Raw genomic sequence first — 18,377 nt, 5'->3', positions numbered from 1 at the left:
AATTCTGTTTGCTAGTATTTTGTTGAGGATTTTTGCATATATGTTGATCAGTGATAGTGGCCTGTAGTTTACTTTCTCTGTGACATCTTTGTCTGGTTTTGGTATCAGAGTGATGGCAGCCCCATAGAATGAGTTTGGGAGTGTTCCTCCCTCTGCTATATTTTGGAAGAGTTTGTGAAGGATAGGTGTTATCTCTTCTCTAAATGTTTGATAGAATTCGCCTGTGAAGCCATCTGGTCCTGGGCTTTTGTTTGTTGGAAGATTTTTAATCACAGTTTCAATTTCAGTGCTTGTTATTGATCTGTTCATATTTTCTATTTCTTCCTGGTTCAGTCTCCAAAGGTTGTGCTTTTCTAAGAATTTGTCCGTTTCTTCCAGGTTGTCCATTTTATTGGCATAGAGTTGCTTGTAGTAATCTCTCATGATCCTTTGTACTTCTGCAGTGTCAGTTGTTACTTCTCCTTTTTCATTTCTAATTCTATTGATTGGAGTCTTCTCCCTTTTTTTCGTGATAAGTCTGGCTAATGGTTTATCAATTTTGTTTATCTTCTCAAAGAACCAGCTTTTAGTTTTGTTGATCTTTGCTATCGTTTCCTTCATTTCTTTTTAATTTATTTCTGATCTGATCTTTATGATTTCTTTGCTTTTGCTAACTTTGGGGTTTTTTTGTTCTTCTTTCTCTAATTGCTTTAGGTGTAAGATTAGGTTGTTTTTTGAGATTTTTCTTGTTTCTTAAGGTAGGATTTTCTTGCTATAGACTTCCCTCTTAGAACTGCTTTTGCTGTGTCCCATAGGTTTTGGGTCGTTGTGTTTTCATTGTTATTTGTTTCTAGGTATTTTTTAAATTTCTTCTTTGATTTCTTCAGTGATCTCTTGGTTATTAAGTAGTGTGTTGTTTAGCCTCCATGTATGTGTATTTCTTACAGATTTTTTCCTGTAATTGATATCTAGTGTCATAGTGTTCTGGTCGGAAAAGATACTTGATACGATTTCAATTTTCTTAAATTTACCAAGGCTTGATTTGTGACCCAAGATATGATGTATCCTGGAGAATGTTCCATGAGCACTTGTGAAGAATGTATATTCTGTTCTTTTTGGATGGTATGTCCTATAAATATCAATTAAGTCCATCTTGTTTAATGTATCATTTAAAGCTTGTGTTTCCTTGTTTATTTTCATTTTGGATGATCTGTACATTGGTGAAAGTGGGGTGTGAAAGTCCCCTACTATGATTGTGTTCCTGTCGATTTCCCCATTTATGGCTGTTAGTATTTGCCGTATGTATTGAGTTGTTTCTATGTTGAGTGCATAAATATTTAAAATTGTTATATATTCTTGGATTGATCCCTTGATCATTATGTAGTGTCCTTCTTTGTCTCTTGTAATAGTCTTTGTTTTAAAGTCTATTTTGTCTGACATGAGAATTGCTACTCTAGCTTTCTTTTGATTTCCATTTGCATGGAATATCTTTTTCCATTCCCTCACTTTCAGTCTGTATGTGTCCCTAGGTCTGAAGTGGGTCTCTTGTAGACAGCATATATATGGGTCTTGTTTTTAGATCCATTCAGCCAGTCTATGTCTTTTGGTTGGAGCATTTAATCCATTTTCATTTAAGGTAATTATCGATATGTATGTTCCTATTACCAATTTCTTTATTGTTTTGGGTTTATTATTGTAGGTCTTTTCCTTCTCTTGTGTTTCCTGCCTTTCCTGCGTAGGGAAGTTCCAAGCATTTGTTGTAAACTGGATTGGTGGTGCTGAATTCTCTTAGCTTTTGCTTGTCTGTAAAGCTTTTAATTTCTCTGTCAAATCTGAATGAGATCCTTGCTGGGTAGAGGAATCTTGGTTGTAGGTTTTTCTCCTTCATCACTTTAAATATGTCCTGCCAGTCCCTTCTGGCTTGCAGAGTTTCTGCTAAAAGATCAGCTGTTAACCTTATGGAGATTGCCTTATGTGTTATTTGTTGTTTTTCCCTTGTTGCTTTTAATATTTGTTCTTTCTATTTAATTTTTGATAGTTTGATTAATATGTGTCTTGGCGTGTTTCTCCTTGGATTTCTCCTGTATGGGACTCTCTGTGCTTCCTGGACTTGATTAACTATTTCCTTTCCCATATTAGGGAAGTTTTCAACTATAGTCTCCTCAAATATTTTCTCAGTCCTTCTCTTTTTCTCCTATTCTTCTGGGACCCCTATAATTCAAATGTTGGTGCATTTAATGTTGTCCCAGAGGTCTCTGAGACTGTCTTCAATTCTTTTCATGCTTTTTTCTTTATTTTGCTCTGCAGTAGTTATTTCCACTATTTTATCTTCCAGGTCACTTATCTGTTCTTCTGCCTCAGTTATTCTGCTATTGATTCCTTCTAGAGAATTTTTTATTTCATTTATTGTGTTGTTCATCACTGTTTGTTTGCTCTTTAGTTCTTCTAAGTCCTTGTTAAAAGTTTGCTGCATTTTTCCCATTCTATTTCTAAGATTTTGGATCATCTTTACTATCAGTATTCTGAATTCTTTTTCAGGGAGACTGCCTATTTCCTCTTCACTTGTTAGGTCTGGTGGTTTTTTGCCTTGCTCCTTCATGTGCTGTGTGTTTCTCTGTCTTCTTATTTGCTTATCTTACTGTGTTTGGGATTGCCTATTCGCAGGCTGAAGCTTCGTAGTTTCCATTGTTTTTGGTGTTTCTCCCCAGTGGCTACGTTTGGTTCAGTGGCTTGTGTAGGTTTCCTAGTGGAGGGGAGTAGTGCCTGTGTTCTGCTGGATGAGGCTCGATTTTGTCTTTCTGGTGGGCAGGTCTACGTCTGGTGCTGTGTTTTGGGGTGTCTTTGGCCTTATTATGATTTTAGGCAGTTTCTATGCTAATGGATGGGGTTGTGTTCCTGTCTTGCTAGTTGTTTGGCATAGGGTGTCCTGCACTGTAGGTTGCTGGTCGTTGAGTGGAGCTGGGTCTTGGTGTTGAGATCAAGATCTCTGGGAGATTTTTGCTGTTTGATACTACGTGGAGCTGGGAGGTCTCTTGTGGACCAGTGTCCTGAAGTTGGCTCTCCCACCTCAGAGGCACAGCACTGACTCCTGGCTGCAGCACCAAGAGCCTGTCTTTCACACGGCTCATAATAAAAGGGAGAAAAGAAAGAAAGAAAGAAAGAAAGAAAGAAAGAAAGAAAGAAAGAAAGAAAGAAAGAAAGAAAGAAAGTAAAATAAAATAAAGTAAAATAAAATTTAAAAAGTTATTAATGTAAAAACTAAATAATAATCATTAAGAACAAAATTTTTTTAAGTAATTAAAGAAAAAAATGCGGACAGACAAAACCCTAGGACAAATGGTAAAAGCAAGCTATACAGATAAAATCACACACAGAAGCATACACATACACACTCACGAAAAGAGAAAAATATATATATATATTTACTCCCAGAGTCCACCTCCTCAATTTGCGATGATTTGTTGCCTATTCAGGTATTCCACAGATGCAGGGTATATCAAGTTGATTGTGGAGATTTAATCCACTGCTCCTGAGGCTGCTGGGAGAGATTTCCCTTTCTCTTCTTTGTTCGCACAGCTCCCGGGGTTCAACTTTGGATTTGGCCCCGCCTCTGCGTGTAGGTCACCTGCGGGGTGTCTCTTCTTCCCTCGGGCAGGACGGGGTTAAAGGAGCTGCTGATTCGGGGGCTCTGGCTCACTCAGGCCGGGGGGAGGGAGGGGTACGGATGCGGGGCGAGCCTGCGGCAGCAGAGGCTGGCGTGACGTTGCACCAGCCTGAGGTGCTGTGTAGAACTCTCCCGGGAAAGTTGTCCCTGGCAGTGACGGGCTGCACAGGCTTCCAGGAGGGGCGCTTGCACACAGGCTTCTTGGTGGCGGCAGCAGCAGCCTTAGCGTCTCATGCCCATCTCTGGGGTCCACGCTAATAGCCGTGGCTCGTTCCCGTCTCTGGAACTCCTTTAAGCGGCACTCTTAATCCCTTCTGCTTGCGTACCAGGGAACAAAGAGGCAAGAAAAAGTCTCGTCTCTTCGGCAGCTCTAGACTTTTTCCCGGACTCCCTCCCGGCTAGCCGTGGTGCACTAACCCCCTGCAGGCTGTGTTCACGCCACCAACCCCAGTCCTCTCCCTGCGCTCCGACTGATGGAAGCCCAAGCCTCAGCTCCCAGCCCCGCCCGTCCTGGCGGGTGAGCAGACAAGCTTCTTGGGCTGGTGAGTGCCGGTCGGCACAGATCTTCTGTGTGGGAATCTCTCCTCTTTGCCCTCCGCACCCCTGTTGCTGTGCTCTTCTCCGTGGTTCCGAAGCTCCCCCCTCCGCCACCCACAGTCTCCACCCGAGAAGGGGCTTCTAGTGTGTGGAAACCTTTCCTCCTTCACAGCTCCCTCCCACTGGTGCAGGTCCCGTCCGTATTCTTTTGTGTCTGTTTTTTCTTTTTTCTTTTGCCCTACCCAGGTACGTGGGGAGTTTCTTGCCTTTTGAGAGGTCTGAGGTCTTCTGCCAGCATTCAGTAGGTGTTCTGTAGGAGTTGTTCCACATGTAGATGTATTTCTGATGTATTTGTGGGGAGGAAGGTGATCTCCACGTCTTACTCTTCCGCCATCTTGAAGCTCCTCCTAATATCTTTATTTTTTTTTCCATCCCAGTTTCATATCCAAAAACATATTCTTCCACGCCATATTGACAAACTCTCCAGGGTCCTCCATCTAAAGACCCACTAGTAATCCAGCTGGAAACAGGGTCTGGATGCTAAGCTCAAAACCTGGCAATACTACTATACTAACATCGAGTACAACTTGTCAATCTCTTCTTCTAACACTTAGACTCCAAGCTCTTTAAATGTACTAGGTTATTTAACCTTCATAACTATATTATGAAATGGCTACTGTTGTTATTATCATCTCAATTTTACAGATGACAAAGCTGAAGTGAGAGAGATTAAATAACTTATTCAAGTCCACACAGCTAAGAATTAGCCACACAAAAATTTTGATATACCTGTGTCTCTTTTGCACCTTCCCTTTCTTTTGAAACTGGCTTATGGCATAACCTAATGAACAGATTCTTAGACATTGTGTGTGTGTCGGGGGGGGGGTGTGGGTAGGATGGGCTGTGGGTCTGGGTAGCCAGCCAGCCAGCCAGCCACCCTCCACTGCCAAGATCCAGCAAGGCCAAGATATTTTTATACCCATTTTTCCTACGGAGGCAGGAATGTAAAATTCATTATGTGGTTTTGTAATCTGATGGTTAGGCTGGAAAAGCAGGCTCAAAGGATACTTTCCCTCACTGATCCCTCAGGACCACTCTGATATAAAATATTATGTGTTGTTGGGTATGTTGTTATTTACATGTGTGCATGAGTATGCATTTACATGCACGATTCTGTGTCAATTAGCTTGTACGTGTTAAGTATAGTACATTGGTTCTCAAACTTAATCTAATACCAGCTACCTAGATAAAATCTCAAATATTTCTGGAGCCTATCCTCAGAGATTCTGATTCAGCTCAGCTGACATGGGGTGCAACGGTTTGCTATATGCACCTGAAGTGATTCTAATGCAGGTGATTTATGCAGACCACATTTTGGGAAACAATAAGATAATGGTTTAGAGTGAGCTCTGGAGCCAGGCTGCTACTGAGTGGTTGTAGGTGTGGGCAAGTCAACTTGCCTCTCTTAACCTCAATTTTCTCGTCTGTGAAAAATGAATAATAGTACCTGCCTTGCGAGGTTGCTATGAGGATTGAATGACATATATTGATTTAAAACGTGTGTCATTTGATGTGCCTGATGCACCATAAGTGCTCAATAAATAGTAGCTCTTATTATTCCTGTAATGCTATTTATATTAATCTCTACACTAGGAGGACTCTAAGACATGGTCTCTGCCCTATAATACTTACAATTAAGAAGACTAAAGCACATGAAGAAACTAGAGGACATTTAAACATGTTAAATTGTGGGATGCTAACTTTAAGGGTGGGTAGTAAATAAGAATCTTAAGACTGAAGTGACTGAGAGCCAGGAAAGGTTTAGCATTTTGTCTGGAGGACTTCACTGTGACTGCTAATAGTAAGATAAGTGTAGTACTACAATTGCAGGCATACCTAGTTTTATTGCGCTTCACTTTATTGTGCTTCACAGCTATTGCATTGAGCAACTCTGTTGGCACCAGTTTTCCAACAGCATTTGCTCATTTCATATCTCTGTGTCACATTTTGGTAATTCTTGCAATATTTCAAACATTTTCATTATTATTATATTTGTTACGGTGATCTGTGATCTTTGATGTTACTATTGTAATTGTTTTGGAATTTTTTAGCAATAAAAAATTTTTAAATTAAGGTATGTAGTTTTTTAGACAAATATGCATATTGCAAACTTAATAGACTACAATCTAGTATAAACATAACTTTAATATGTACTGGAAAACAAAAAAAATCATGTGACTTCCTTTATTGCGATATTTGCTTTATTGCGGTGGTCTGGAACTGAACCTGCAATATCTCCTAGGTCTATCTGTATATAAATTAGGATAGCACTTTCCACATGTCAGGTGTTCATGGAAGGAAGGTGTCAACTTGAGCTAGAGAAAGCTCCATGGAGCAGTTAGAAGTCGAACAGGTCCTCAGTGGATGGGGATGGTTTGAATGAGTGGAGAGGAGAGGAATAGGACATTCGAAGCAAAGGAAGTAGCCTGTGTTGGGCATAGAGATGGGAATGGAGAGTACGTGCAGCTGGCACCAGTCACATTGTATTCCTAGAGTTGTGCACCAGAGGGCACTAGTCACCTAGACCACAAGGATAATGGCAACCATCATCGTTCTCACCGCCCTTCAGCCCAGAATTGTGCAGTGCAGTTGTCCTTAGTGCATGCTAGTAAATAGTGAAGAGGTAGGGAGGGGCCAGTTCCTGAGGGGCTACTATGAACAGGAATTTTGGTCGTAGCGTATAACCTCACTCCCTGAGAAGGATTTAAAGAACCTGGAAAGCTGAAAAGGTGAAAGCGGTTGCAGACAATGAGAGTGCAAGTCAGGGTAGGTTTGGGACAATAGGTCCTGTGTCTCAGGAAAACTAGGGGTGGGGTGCTGCTCTTGTATAGCTTTCTCAAGGTAGGAAAGGGAGATGCAGTTATCCAAGACTCTGGACACGTTGCCTTCTGAAGTCCTGGCTACTCTGCTGGTGGCTCTATGGCAGAAGGTTTCCACTCATTTAGAGAGCATATATTTGGTATTTTCTTTATGCCTAGCTCAGACCTATTAAGTGCCTCAGTTTGGCTGACACTTCATAGATTATAAGTAACTTCTATGCCCATTCTCTTTGTTCTTACCACGTTCTGTGAAGAAGAGTCAGAGACAATTAATTCCATTTCACAGAGGTAAAAACAAAGTCTAAGGAGTGTGTTGACTCAACTTAGATTATGCAGTTAGTAAGTGATGTCTTCTCACAGCCCAAGTCTTCTGACTTTGACAAGTTGATATTTACAATATCATTAGCTTTCCACCATGTAAGATACTATGTAGAGAGAAATAGAAATCAATTAGAAATCATGGTCCCTGCCCTCAAGGGGCCTAGAATTTTTGGAAGAAATAAACATGCTAGCATTGTGACTTTAAGCAAGTCCACTCCCATCTCTGGGTTGAAGCCTTTTCTATAAAATAATGGTTTGCACTATATGACCTCAAACATTTTGTTTCCCATCCTCCTAGAAATAAATATCCATCAAATCACAGAAAACAGCGCATGATGACATAGTGTGGTTGGGTGAGGAAATAATCACTCAGGCCAGCTTGGAAAGCTACTGCAGAGTCCAATGGCTAGAGCTACTGTGAGGAAAGAAGAGGGGAAATCGAATTGGGGAGAAAGCCCTAGCTCTCTTGTTGGTGCTAAAAATTGTTCACTCTGATATCCACCAGTGTGCTGGTCCCACAAATATGCTGTATGTTGGCTCTTTGAGATACCTCTTTACTGATTCATCACCAACCCCCTTGGTGCTCACTGATTTTAGCTAAAAGTGGGTGTTAATCAACAAGGACATCTTAGAGGAGGATGTCACAGATCTGTGGTGTGTCAGAAAGAATTCAGGGTGGTAGGAATCTGGAGTCACTGAAGTGACTGAGAACCAGGAAAGGGTTAGTCTCCTAAAGCACCCGCTCTGGAGGGCTGCAGTGTGACGAAGGACTGGTAATAATAAGACAATTGTAGTCCTACAATTATATAAATTAAAGATAGCGCTTTCTACATGCCAGGTGCTTTCACAAGTGTTTTTACAGGAATAACTCTTTTATTCATTACGATAACCTTATGTGATAGCAACTGTTATTTTCCCCATTTTACAATTGTGGAAACTGATGTATATTATGCACTGTCTATCCACCTCTTTTCCTCAGAGCTCTTTTCTCTTCTTAATCCTCTCCCTCCACTTTGAACCTCACTCATTATCTGCCTTATCTTTGGATAACATTTTATTCCAATAATGTTCTACTGTATAAGATAAAATGCCCAAAGTCTAGAATTTTGAGGATTCCAGAGTCAAGGCGCCTTGTAAATCTAGCCAAACATAGCTAACCAATACTCCCTTCTGCCCTCCCAACCTCATAGAAATGTCTTCAATGGGACATCTTCCAGGAAGTACCAGCTAGTGACTGAGAAAACAGGGAGAGGTTGGAAATGCAGGCAGAGAGGCTGTCTCGAAGCCAAAGGGATTTAGAAGATTTAGAGAACCTTTTGAAAGTGTGTCAGGGGGACACTTTGTCTTAAAAGAAAGGCCTCCTGGCCCAAATGCTTGAAAGGAAGGGTGAGGCAAGGTAGAAATACATGAATGAAAAGAATGTGCAGGGCTGTAACCTGACTTATGGGCTAAGATGGTCCATGTAGTGTACTTTGGGGCAGGCTTTAAACAAACAAAAACCAAAATCTCTCCTCCCATAAAAGTCTTGTTTGGTTCTCCAGGAAACCCCCATAGAACTCAAATGTAAAATAGATAGCTAGTGGGAAGCAGCTGCATCACTCCAGGAGATCAGATCGGTGCTTTGTGACGACCTCAGTGGGGTGGGATAGGGAGGGTGGGAGGGAGAAGCAAGATGGAGGGGATATGGGGATATATGTATACACATAGCTGATTCACCTTGTTATACAGCAGAAACTAACACAATACTATAAAGCAATTATACTCCAATAAACATGTTAAAAAAATAAAAAGTCTTTAGGAAGTTTTGCTCAGAGATTATGGGCTTCTCACATTCTCTGCTGCCACCTGGTGGACATCAAGACGTAATGAATAGGGTGTGGGGGCCGGCCAAGCTGACCACGCACAGATCCGGTGCTGCAGCACTGCGGCCCCCGGGGCAGCCAGCTCCAGGGACGTGCGCTGATTCGATCCCTCCAGAGAAGCCGTGTGGCTGACAGGGTCTTGATGCTCCGGCCGGGTGTCAGGCCTGTGCCTCTGAGGGGGGTGAGCTGAGTTCAGGACACTGATCCACCAGAGACCTCCCGGCTCCACTCCACGTAATATCAAACGGCGAAAGCTCTCCCAGAGATTTCCATCTCAACGCTAAGACACAGCTCCACTCACCGACCAGCAAGCTACAGTGCTGGACACCAAACAACTAGCAAGACAGGAACACAACCCCACCCATTAGCAGAGAGGCTGCCTAAAATCATAATAAGGTCACAGACACCCCAAAACACACCACCAGATGCGGTCCTGCCCACCAGCAAGACAAGATTCAAGCCTCATCCAGCAGAACACAGGCACTACGAGTCCCCTCCACCAGGAAGCCTACACGACCCACTGAACCAACCTTAGCCACTGGGGACAGACACCAAAAACAAAGGGAGCTACGAACCTGCAGTCTGTGAAAAGGAGACCCCCAAACACAGTAAGTTTAGCAAAATGAAAAGACAGAGAAACACACAGCAGATGAAGGAGCAAGGTAAAAACTCACCAGACCAAACAAATGAAGAGGAAATAGGCAGTCTCCCTGAAAAAGAATTCACAGTAATTAGAGTAAAGATGATCCAAAATCTTGGAAATAGGATGGAGAAAATACAAGAAACATTTAACAAGGACCTAGAAGAACTAAAGAGCAAACAAACACTGAGGAACAACACAATAGATGAAATTAAAAATTCTCTAGAAGGAATCAACAGCAGAATAACTGAGGCAGAAGAACGGATAAGTGACCTGGAAGATGAAATAGTGGAAATAACGACTGCAGAGCAGAAAAAAGAATGAAAAGAACTGAGGACAGTCTCAGAAACCTCTGGGACAATATTAAATGCACCAACATTCGAATTATAGGGGTCCCAGAAGAAGAAGAGAAAAAGAAAGGGACTGAGAAAATATTTGAAGAGATTATAGTTGAAAACTTCCCTAATATAGGTAAGGAAATAGTCAATCAAGTCCAGGAAGTGCAGAGAGTTCCATACAGGATAAATTCAAGGAGAAACACACCAAGACACATATTAATTTATCAAAAATTAAATAGAACCAATATTAAAAGCAGCAAGGGAAAAACAACAAATAACATACAAGGGAACCCCCATAAGGTTAACAGATGATCTCACAGCAGAAACTCTGCAAGCCAGAAGGGACTGGCAGGACATATTTAAAGTGATGAAAGGGAAAAACCTACAACCAAGATGACTCTACCCAGCAAGGATCTCTTTCAGATTCGATGGAGAAATTAAAACAAATTAAAACAAAAAAAGTAGACGGTAGAAACTGTATCTGAGTTGCCCCAGGTGTTGGCCTTAGCAGACAAAGGCTTTAAAGTAACTTTTATAACTATGTTCAAGAAAGCAAAGGACACTACATGGAAAGAATTAAGGAAGGTATGGTGATAATTTCTCATTATGTGGAAAATATCGATAAGGAGATAGACATTATAAAAACAACACAATGGAAATGAAATGTATAATCACTTAAGTGAAAAGTTCAGTAGAAGGACTCAGTAGCAGATTTGAGCTGGTAAAAGAAAGAATTAGCAAATGTGAAAATAGATCAATCAAGATTATACGGTCTGAGGAACAGAAAGAAAAAAGAATGATAAAACAGAACAGAACTTCAGAGACTTGTGGGACATTATCAAATGTATCACCATACGCATAATGGGAATCCCAGAAGGAAAGGAGAGAGAGAAAGGGGCAGAAAGAATACTCAAAGAGCTAATGACTGAACCTTCCCAATTTTGACAAAAAATGTTAATCTACACATCCAAGAAATCAGTAGGCTCTTTTCTGATTCTCTTCTCCAATGTCTCCCTCAGTGAGGAGCTCCCTCCTTTCTCACCTCCCTGAGATTAGGCAACCTTTGGAAGTATTGGGCAGGGTGGCCACAAGGTCTGCTGTGTAGATTTGATCAGATTGGACCCTGTAAAAAGGTATAAGGCCAAGGGAGTTCAAGGAGGCTGTAATCCAGCCCGTTCTCCACTTCCTAAGCTATACAACTGATGCAGAGGTACATCCACTCAGAGAGATAGAGTGCCTCCTTTTCTAATTTGTCTGAAGTCTCAAACTGCTCTCCAAGCCCTGTGCCCACTGGGCAACATGTATTAGAAGGGACACCTTTTTCTAATTTTCACAAAGGCACTTTGTAGATTAGTGTGGGTCCTGGTGTGGGGGCAGGAAAGTGGTGGGACTCAGGGCAGACAGAAAAGCCACTTCACAGAGGTATGCAATCACCCATACAATCAAGCAGGTAGGACTTGAAGGTTAATAAAACCCAAGACATCCCCAAACCTTCCCTTCAATTCTGCCTGGGACTTGAGAGTACAATCATGAGTGTGGTTCTTTTAGTTTTAATGAATCCAAAAGGCCTTTGCCACAGTGCTCCTTTATTACTCAAGTGAGGCAACCCAGGCCTAGCATGGTGGTTAAGAGCCATGTGGTCTGGGGCAAGTTTATTTCTTTTTTTTGAGTCTTAGCTTTTTCTTCTATAACATAGGGCAATAATAATATCTCTCTCAGAGGGTTATTATAAGGAAGGAAAAGGAATGTAAAGTGCTAAGCAAAGTGTTTGGCACATAATAGACTCTCAGTATATGTGAGCATGTGAGCTATTATTAATGCTTAAAATGTAGTCACCAAAGGCAGGAGTGGTGTGTGACTCCTGACACTCCTGTACCTTCCCTTACCAGGAGAGCTGGAGCCTCTTGAAAGTCTTTTCCTTGGAGACATTTGTCTCCTTTTCCTTGGCTCTGCAAAGCAACTCCTTCCTAGACCCACTCTCTCTAGGCTACATTGGCTGGCACTGGGGCTAAAGACTATAGTCCTGGCTTCTTGGAGTTGGAAAGGGTCTTAAAGGGCCACTGGCTCAGGGATTTTCAAAAACTACTGTGTGGATAGGCTTCAGATCAGCATCATCTGGGGGAGCTTATTAAAATACAGATATCCAGAGCCCTCCTACAGAGAATCTTTTTCAGGAGGTCTGGAGTGGGACTTGAGAATCTGTACTTTTGACCAGTGTCCCAGATTATTCTGGTCCTCTGCACCTCCCCCCTCATGTCTGCAATCATGGAATTCCCTAGAAGGCACCAACCACCTATACCAGGGATGGAGAGGCAGGTTGATAGGCAAGAAGGCTCTGGCTGTAGAAAGGTTTGTCTCCAACTAAGCCTATTTCCTCTGCCTCCCATACCCTGCTGACATTACTAGGTCTGAGGTTTGAAGCCACAATGCAGAAAACCAGTTTTCTACCTCATTCCCAGGTCTCCAGCAGTGACAGCCATGTTCCTCAAAACTGAAAATAGCTCCTGTCTCCTCCCTAACTCTTTCCATGCTTCGCTTCTCCAGACTGAGCAACCTTACCACCCTCTATGTAACTAACTGGCTTAGAGATATTGCGGCCTCACCAGGGGCCGAGCAAACTGAGCAATTGCCTTCAGCTTTCATTGCTTTTCTAGGCATGGCAGAGCAGCAGTAGGTGGCAGCTGTGTCCCAAAGTGTCCCCATTCTCTCTCCCTTCCTCCCTTATTTCTACTCCCCCTATGGTTCTGTCCCGGAGTGACAGGCGTTATGGGAACACTGTCTGTTTGCTGCTTCAAGTCCCATCAAACCAACATGTTGAACACTGCTGTATGTACTTCCTACAGAGGGCACATTAGTTTTGCTTGGTGAGCACGCCCTAATTGGGTTCCCAGAGGGAACTTCTAATACTAGTACAGAGAATTAAGAACCAGCCAACAGATGGGGTGAGAAGCATGATGGGGAGGGTGGCAGCCAGGATTGCACATCTCCTGGAGTCTGTATCAACCATAAGACTGACAGGCTGGATCTGGGGGAAACAGCCAAGCTCCCAGTGGAAAGATCAGGTGGCAGAATGAAGTCGTTCTTCACAATATTTACACAGCGAATCTCTGCCCACTCAAGGATTTCTTTACAGATTTTGAAATCAGCCACTTTGGACATGCTGGTTTTTGTTTTGTGTCGTTTGAGGGATTTTTGGGAGAAGTGGGTGTAGGGGAAGGAGGGTACTTTTCTCCTGGGTTTCTTGGGTGGCACATAAACTCAAATCATGAGGCCCATGCCCCAACTCAAGATATCCTAGCCCAATAATCTTCAGCTTGTGTGCTGCAGACTCCTAATTGTAACTAGTCTGTGAACCCACACACTTGGATATTCCATACTTTCATAGTTGGATAACCTAAACTTTTTGAGATACCTTTTTTGAGTCCCTGCTTTAAGAACCTTCTTTGAAGTCTCAGTTCTTAGTTTTTTCCTTTTCTCTATCTACAATTATTCCCTTGATGATATGTAGTCCCCTAGCTTTACTATCTCAATCCCCTCCCCCAACTCTACTGCCAAACCTTCTCCACCTACAGCCTTCTCCACCTTAAAACCTTGAAGTCATCCTTGACACTCCTCTTTCTCTCACTTCCTACATGCATCTGTCAGCAAATTCTGTTCTACCTTCAAAATACTATATATCCAGAATCCAACTACATCTCCATACTGCTTCAACCCTACTGCTATACTCCTCGTTGAAGCCAACATCCATTTCTGTCTTGGATTTCTGCAAAAGTTTCCTAACTTTCTCCCTTCTGTCACTCTTTCTATTTAAAATCTGTTCTTAACAACCAAGAGATATTTTCTTTTAACTGAAAAATTTTATTGAGGTAATTGTAGGTCACATGCAGTTGTAAGAAACAATTCAGCGAGACCCACTGACACTTTGCTCAATTCTCCAGATGGTAACATTTTGTAAATCTACCGTGTAAAATCACAACCAGGATATTGGCATGTAGTTCACTGATTTTATTCTGATTTCACCAGTTTTGGTTGTACTTATTTGTGTGTGTGTGTATTAAGTTCTATACAATTTTATCACATATGTAAGTTCATGTCTCCACCACCACAGTCAAGATACAGAACATTTCCACAAAGATTCTTTGTGTTGCCCTTTTATAGACATACCCACGTCCTTCCCACACTACTTCTCTGCCCTGTCCTTAAACCCTGGCCACCATTAATCAGCCCTTAATTTCTAAAATGTTGTCCATTCAAAAATGATATATAAAGGGAATTACACAGCATGTAACGTTTTGGAATTGGCTTTTTTGTTGTTTTTTTTACTCAGCATAATTCTCCAAGTTGTTGTGTTTATCAGTAGTTCTTTCCTTTTATTGCTGAGTGATATTCCATGGATTATTAGTTTGCTAGGGCTTCCATAGCAAAGTATCACAAACTGTGTGGCTTAAAACAACAGGAATCTATTGTCTTACAGTTCTGGAAGCTAGAAGTTCAAAATCAAGGTGTTGGCAGAGCCATGCTCCCTATGGGACTCTTTCTTGGTAAGAACCTTTTATTGTCTCCGCCTAGCTCCTGGTGGTGGCCATTAATCCTTGGCTTGTAGCTATATCAGTCCCATCTACCTACATCATCACATGGCCATATTTACATCATCTTCCTCCTGTGAACATCCGTTTCTGGGTCCAAATTTCCCCCTTTTTATTTTATTAAGTGGTGGATGGCAAGGGGACTTCAAGGGGAGATGAGGATTAGAGATGGCGCTTACATGTCTAGGTAATGTTGCTCAACAGTATGGTGCAGACTCTCTGGGTCAGAGGACTCTGAAGGACAACAGTGGCTTGGGGGCTTTAATCTGTAGCTAACAGATGTTTGGTGTAGTCTTGTGGGATATGCAAAGCAGGCTAAAAATGGCTAAAAATCTGGTTGTATAAAAATTAGCGCTTGGCACTGATGTGCTTTTGACAGAGTGGGTGCTGGCCTGCTTTGAAGAAATAAACAACATAGGGCCAATACACTGAGGCCATCTTTGACTCATTTATATAACACGGGGTCTTTTGGGAACTCTATATTTAACATGTTGAGGAACTACTAAACGGGTTTCCGGAGTATACCATTTTACATCCCTAGCAGTAGTATATGAGTGACCCAATTTCCCTGTATCCTTGGCAGCATTTGGTGTTGTCAACTATTTTTAATTTTAGTCATTCTGATAGGTAGGTAGTGATATTTCATTGCAATTTATTTTGCATTTCCCTAATGGCTAATGATGTTGACCATCTATTGATGTACTTATTTACCATCTATGTATCCTCCTCAGTGAAATCTCTGTTCATGTATTTTGCCTGTCTTCTAATTTGATTGTTTTAACTGTTGAGTTTCGAGAGTTATTTATGTACTCACAATACTTGTCCTTTGACAGATATATGGTTTGCAAATATTTTCCCCCACCTAGCAGCTTGTTGATTCATCCTCTTACAGAGTCCTGTGCAGAGCAAAACTTTTCTATTTTGATGAAGTTTAATCTATCAATTTTTCCTTTTATGGATCGCATTTTTGGTGTCAGGCCTAACAAATCTTTGCTTAGCTCTAGACCGTGAAGATTCTCTCTTAATGTTTAGAGAAAGTTTTATAGTTTTACATTTCAGTCCATTGTTGGGAGAGCAGTCACTGCTGACCTGTCGCCCCTCCCCAGGCTTGCCCACTCAGAGCCTTGGACCTAGAACACTTCCTAACCGAAAGATAAGAAACCCTCACAGCCTGTGCCATTCTTATTGCCTTGCGTGGGAATATGTTTCCCTGTTTCAGACTCAATATGACTCCTTTTTTCTGCCTAAGTGTGTGTGTCTATGGCACCTGGTCAACCCCATTGCTATATCTGTCCCCTGCGGGGACATGAGGGGTGTGTGTAGGCCAATTTCCCTGCCGTGGTTGCTGAGAGGGACCAACACCCACTATTGGAGCTAGTCTTGCTCTTACTTGTCTAGGTAAGTAAAGTGTTGTTCCAACCACTGCTTGACTGTATTGTGTTTTCTTTGAAGACTCCGATACCAAGATCCTTGTGGTTGACGTAGTTATGAACTTCGCTATCTTCTATGAAGCTGTAGTTCTCTCCTGGCATTGGTAACTGGTGTTTGATCATGAACCATTTTGAGTGTTTTTGGTGGGGTTTTATTTTGGGGGGGGATAAGGTGTGAGGTTTATTTTTTTATTTATTTTTAAAAATTATTTATTTAGCTGCACTGCATGTTAGTTGCGGCATATGGGCTCTTCAGTTGCAGCGGGCGGGATCTTTTAGTTGCGGCATGCGGGATCTTTATCTTTAGTTGTGGCATGCAGGATCTACTTCCCTGAGCAGGGATTGACCCCAGGTCTCCTGTACTGGAAACGTGCAGTCTTAACCACTAGACCATCAGGGAAGTCCCAAGGTGTGAGGTTTATTGAAGGGTTTTTTTGTTGTTGTTGATATTGGTTTTTTTTTTTTTTTTTGGCCTATGAATGTTCAATGGCTCCAGCATCATTTGTTGATAAGTTTATCCTTCCTCCATTAAAACATTTTGGAAATTTTGTCAAAAATCAGTTGGGTGGGTCTATTTCTGAGTTCTCTGTTCAGTTCTATTGATCTATGTGTCTATTCCCCTGCCAATGCACACAGTCTTGATCGCTGTAGCTATAATGTTGAGTAGAGTTATTCCTCCCACTTTGTTTTTTTTTTGTCAAGATTGTTTTAGCTATTCTAGGGCTTGCACCTTTCCATATAAATTTTAGAATAAGCTTTGTTAAGTCTACATAAAACTTTGCATGGATTTTTATAAGAATTATATTAAACCTATAAATCATTTTGGGTAGAACTGACTTTAGTGTAGTGAGTCTTCTAATCCATGAGCACAGTATATCCCTCCATTTATTTCGCTCTTTTAAAAATTTGTTTCATTATCATTTTGTTATTTTCAACATACATATCCTGTACAATTTTCGTTAAGTGCATTTCCTTGGAGTGACTGCCAGCGGTATTGTATTTCTATTTTCAGTTTCTGCATGTTCATTGCTAGTATACAGAAGTGCGATTGATTTTTGTGTGTTGATCTTGTATCCTGTGACTTTGCTGAGCTACCTATTAGTTTTAGCAGTTTTAAAAATGGATTCCCTTGGATTTCCTACTTAGGCCACCATGTCATCTGCAAATAGGGACAGTTTTATTTCTTCCTTCCTGATCTGTAGGCCTTTTATTCCTTTTGCTTGCCTTAATGGTAGTGGCTACGACTTCCAGTACTATGTTGGATAAGAATGGTGAGAGTACATATCCTTGTCTTGTTTTTGAGCTTAGAGGGAAGCATTCAGTCTTTCATCATTAAGTGTAGTTAGCTGTAGGTTTTCTGTAAATGGTCTTTAGCACATGCTCATATCACATTGAGAGACATACTGTGTTCATAGATTAAAAGACTACAATTAGAAGAGTAAACATAGTAAACACATCAGTTGTCCTGCAAATGATCTGTAGGTTATTTGCTCTCTATTCCTATTTTTCGAAGAGTTTTTTAGCATGAATGGGTGTAGGATTTTGTCAAATGTCTTTTATGCATTAACTTATATAATCATATGCTTTTTCTTCTTTAGCCTATTGACATGGTGAGTTATATTATTTGGTTTTCAAATATTGAACTAGCCTCGCATGCCTGGAATAACTCTCACTTGTTATTGGTGTATAATCCTTTTATTCATTTTTAGATTCAGTTTGCTAATATTCTGTTCAGGATTTTTATATCAAGGTTCATCAGAGATATTGTTCTTTGGTTTTCTTTTCTTTTTTTCTTTCTTTCTTTTTCTTTCTTTCTTTTTTTTTTGTACTGTCTTTGCCTGGTTTTTGGTATCAGGGTAATATTGGCTTCATAAAATGAATTGGGAAGGATTCCTCCTTCTATTTTTTGAAGGAGATTGTGTAAAATCAGTGTTAATTCTTCTTTAAATGTTTAGTAGGAGAATTTTTCTGGGAGGGGAGGTTTCAAATTATGAATTCAGTTTCTTTGATAATTATAGGTATATTCGGATTGCCTATTTCAACTTGGTTTTGATAGTTTGTGTTTTTTGAGTAGTTGATCCATTTCATCTAAGTTGTAAAATTTATATGTATAGAGGTATTTATAGTATTCCCTTATTCTC

The 18,377-nt window shown here is 41.1% G+C and overlaps 1 protein-coding gene across 27 annotated transcripts in view; it reads left to right on the top strand.

The window, feature by feature from the left end:
• ARHGAP36 (Rho GTPase activating protein 36) overlaps window positions 1-18,377 on the top strand; it is a 154,152-nt gene that overhangs the window by 15,823 nt on the left and 119,952 nt on the right. For 8 of the 27 annotated variants that reach the window (XM_067724529.1, XM_067724530.1, XM_067724525.1 and 5 more), the window contains one exon: window positions 14,695-14,761. The exons of 17 other annotated variants lie outside the window; for them this stretch is intronic. In XM_067724529.1, the coding sequence (XP_067580630.1) occupies window positions 14,695-14,761 (67 nt within the window). Of the gene's footprint in view, window positions 1-14,694; window positions 14,762-18,377 lie in introns of those variants that run through there. 2 more of the 27 variants (XM_067724544.1, XM_067724538.1) reach the window with 2 other exon arrangements.

Source organism: Pseudorca crassidens, chromosome X (assembly GCF_039906515.1).
Source record: "Pseudorca crassidens isolate mPseCra1 chromosome X, mPseCra1.hap1, whole genome shotgun sequence".
In the NCBI taxonomy this organism is placed as follows: Eukaryota; Metazoa; Chordata; class Mammalia; order Artiodactyla; family Delphinidae; genus Pseudorca; species Pseudorca crassidens.
The sequence above is the reverse complement of the archived record's forward strand: the minus strand, read 5'-3'. Positions and strand labels throughout refer to the sequence as shown.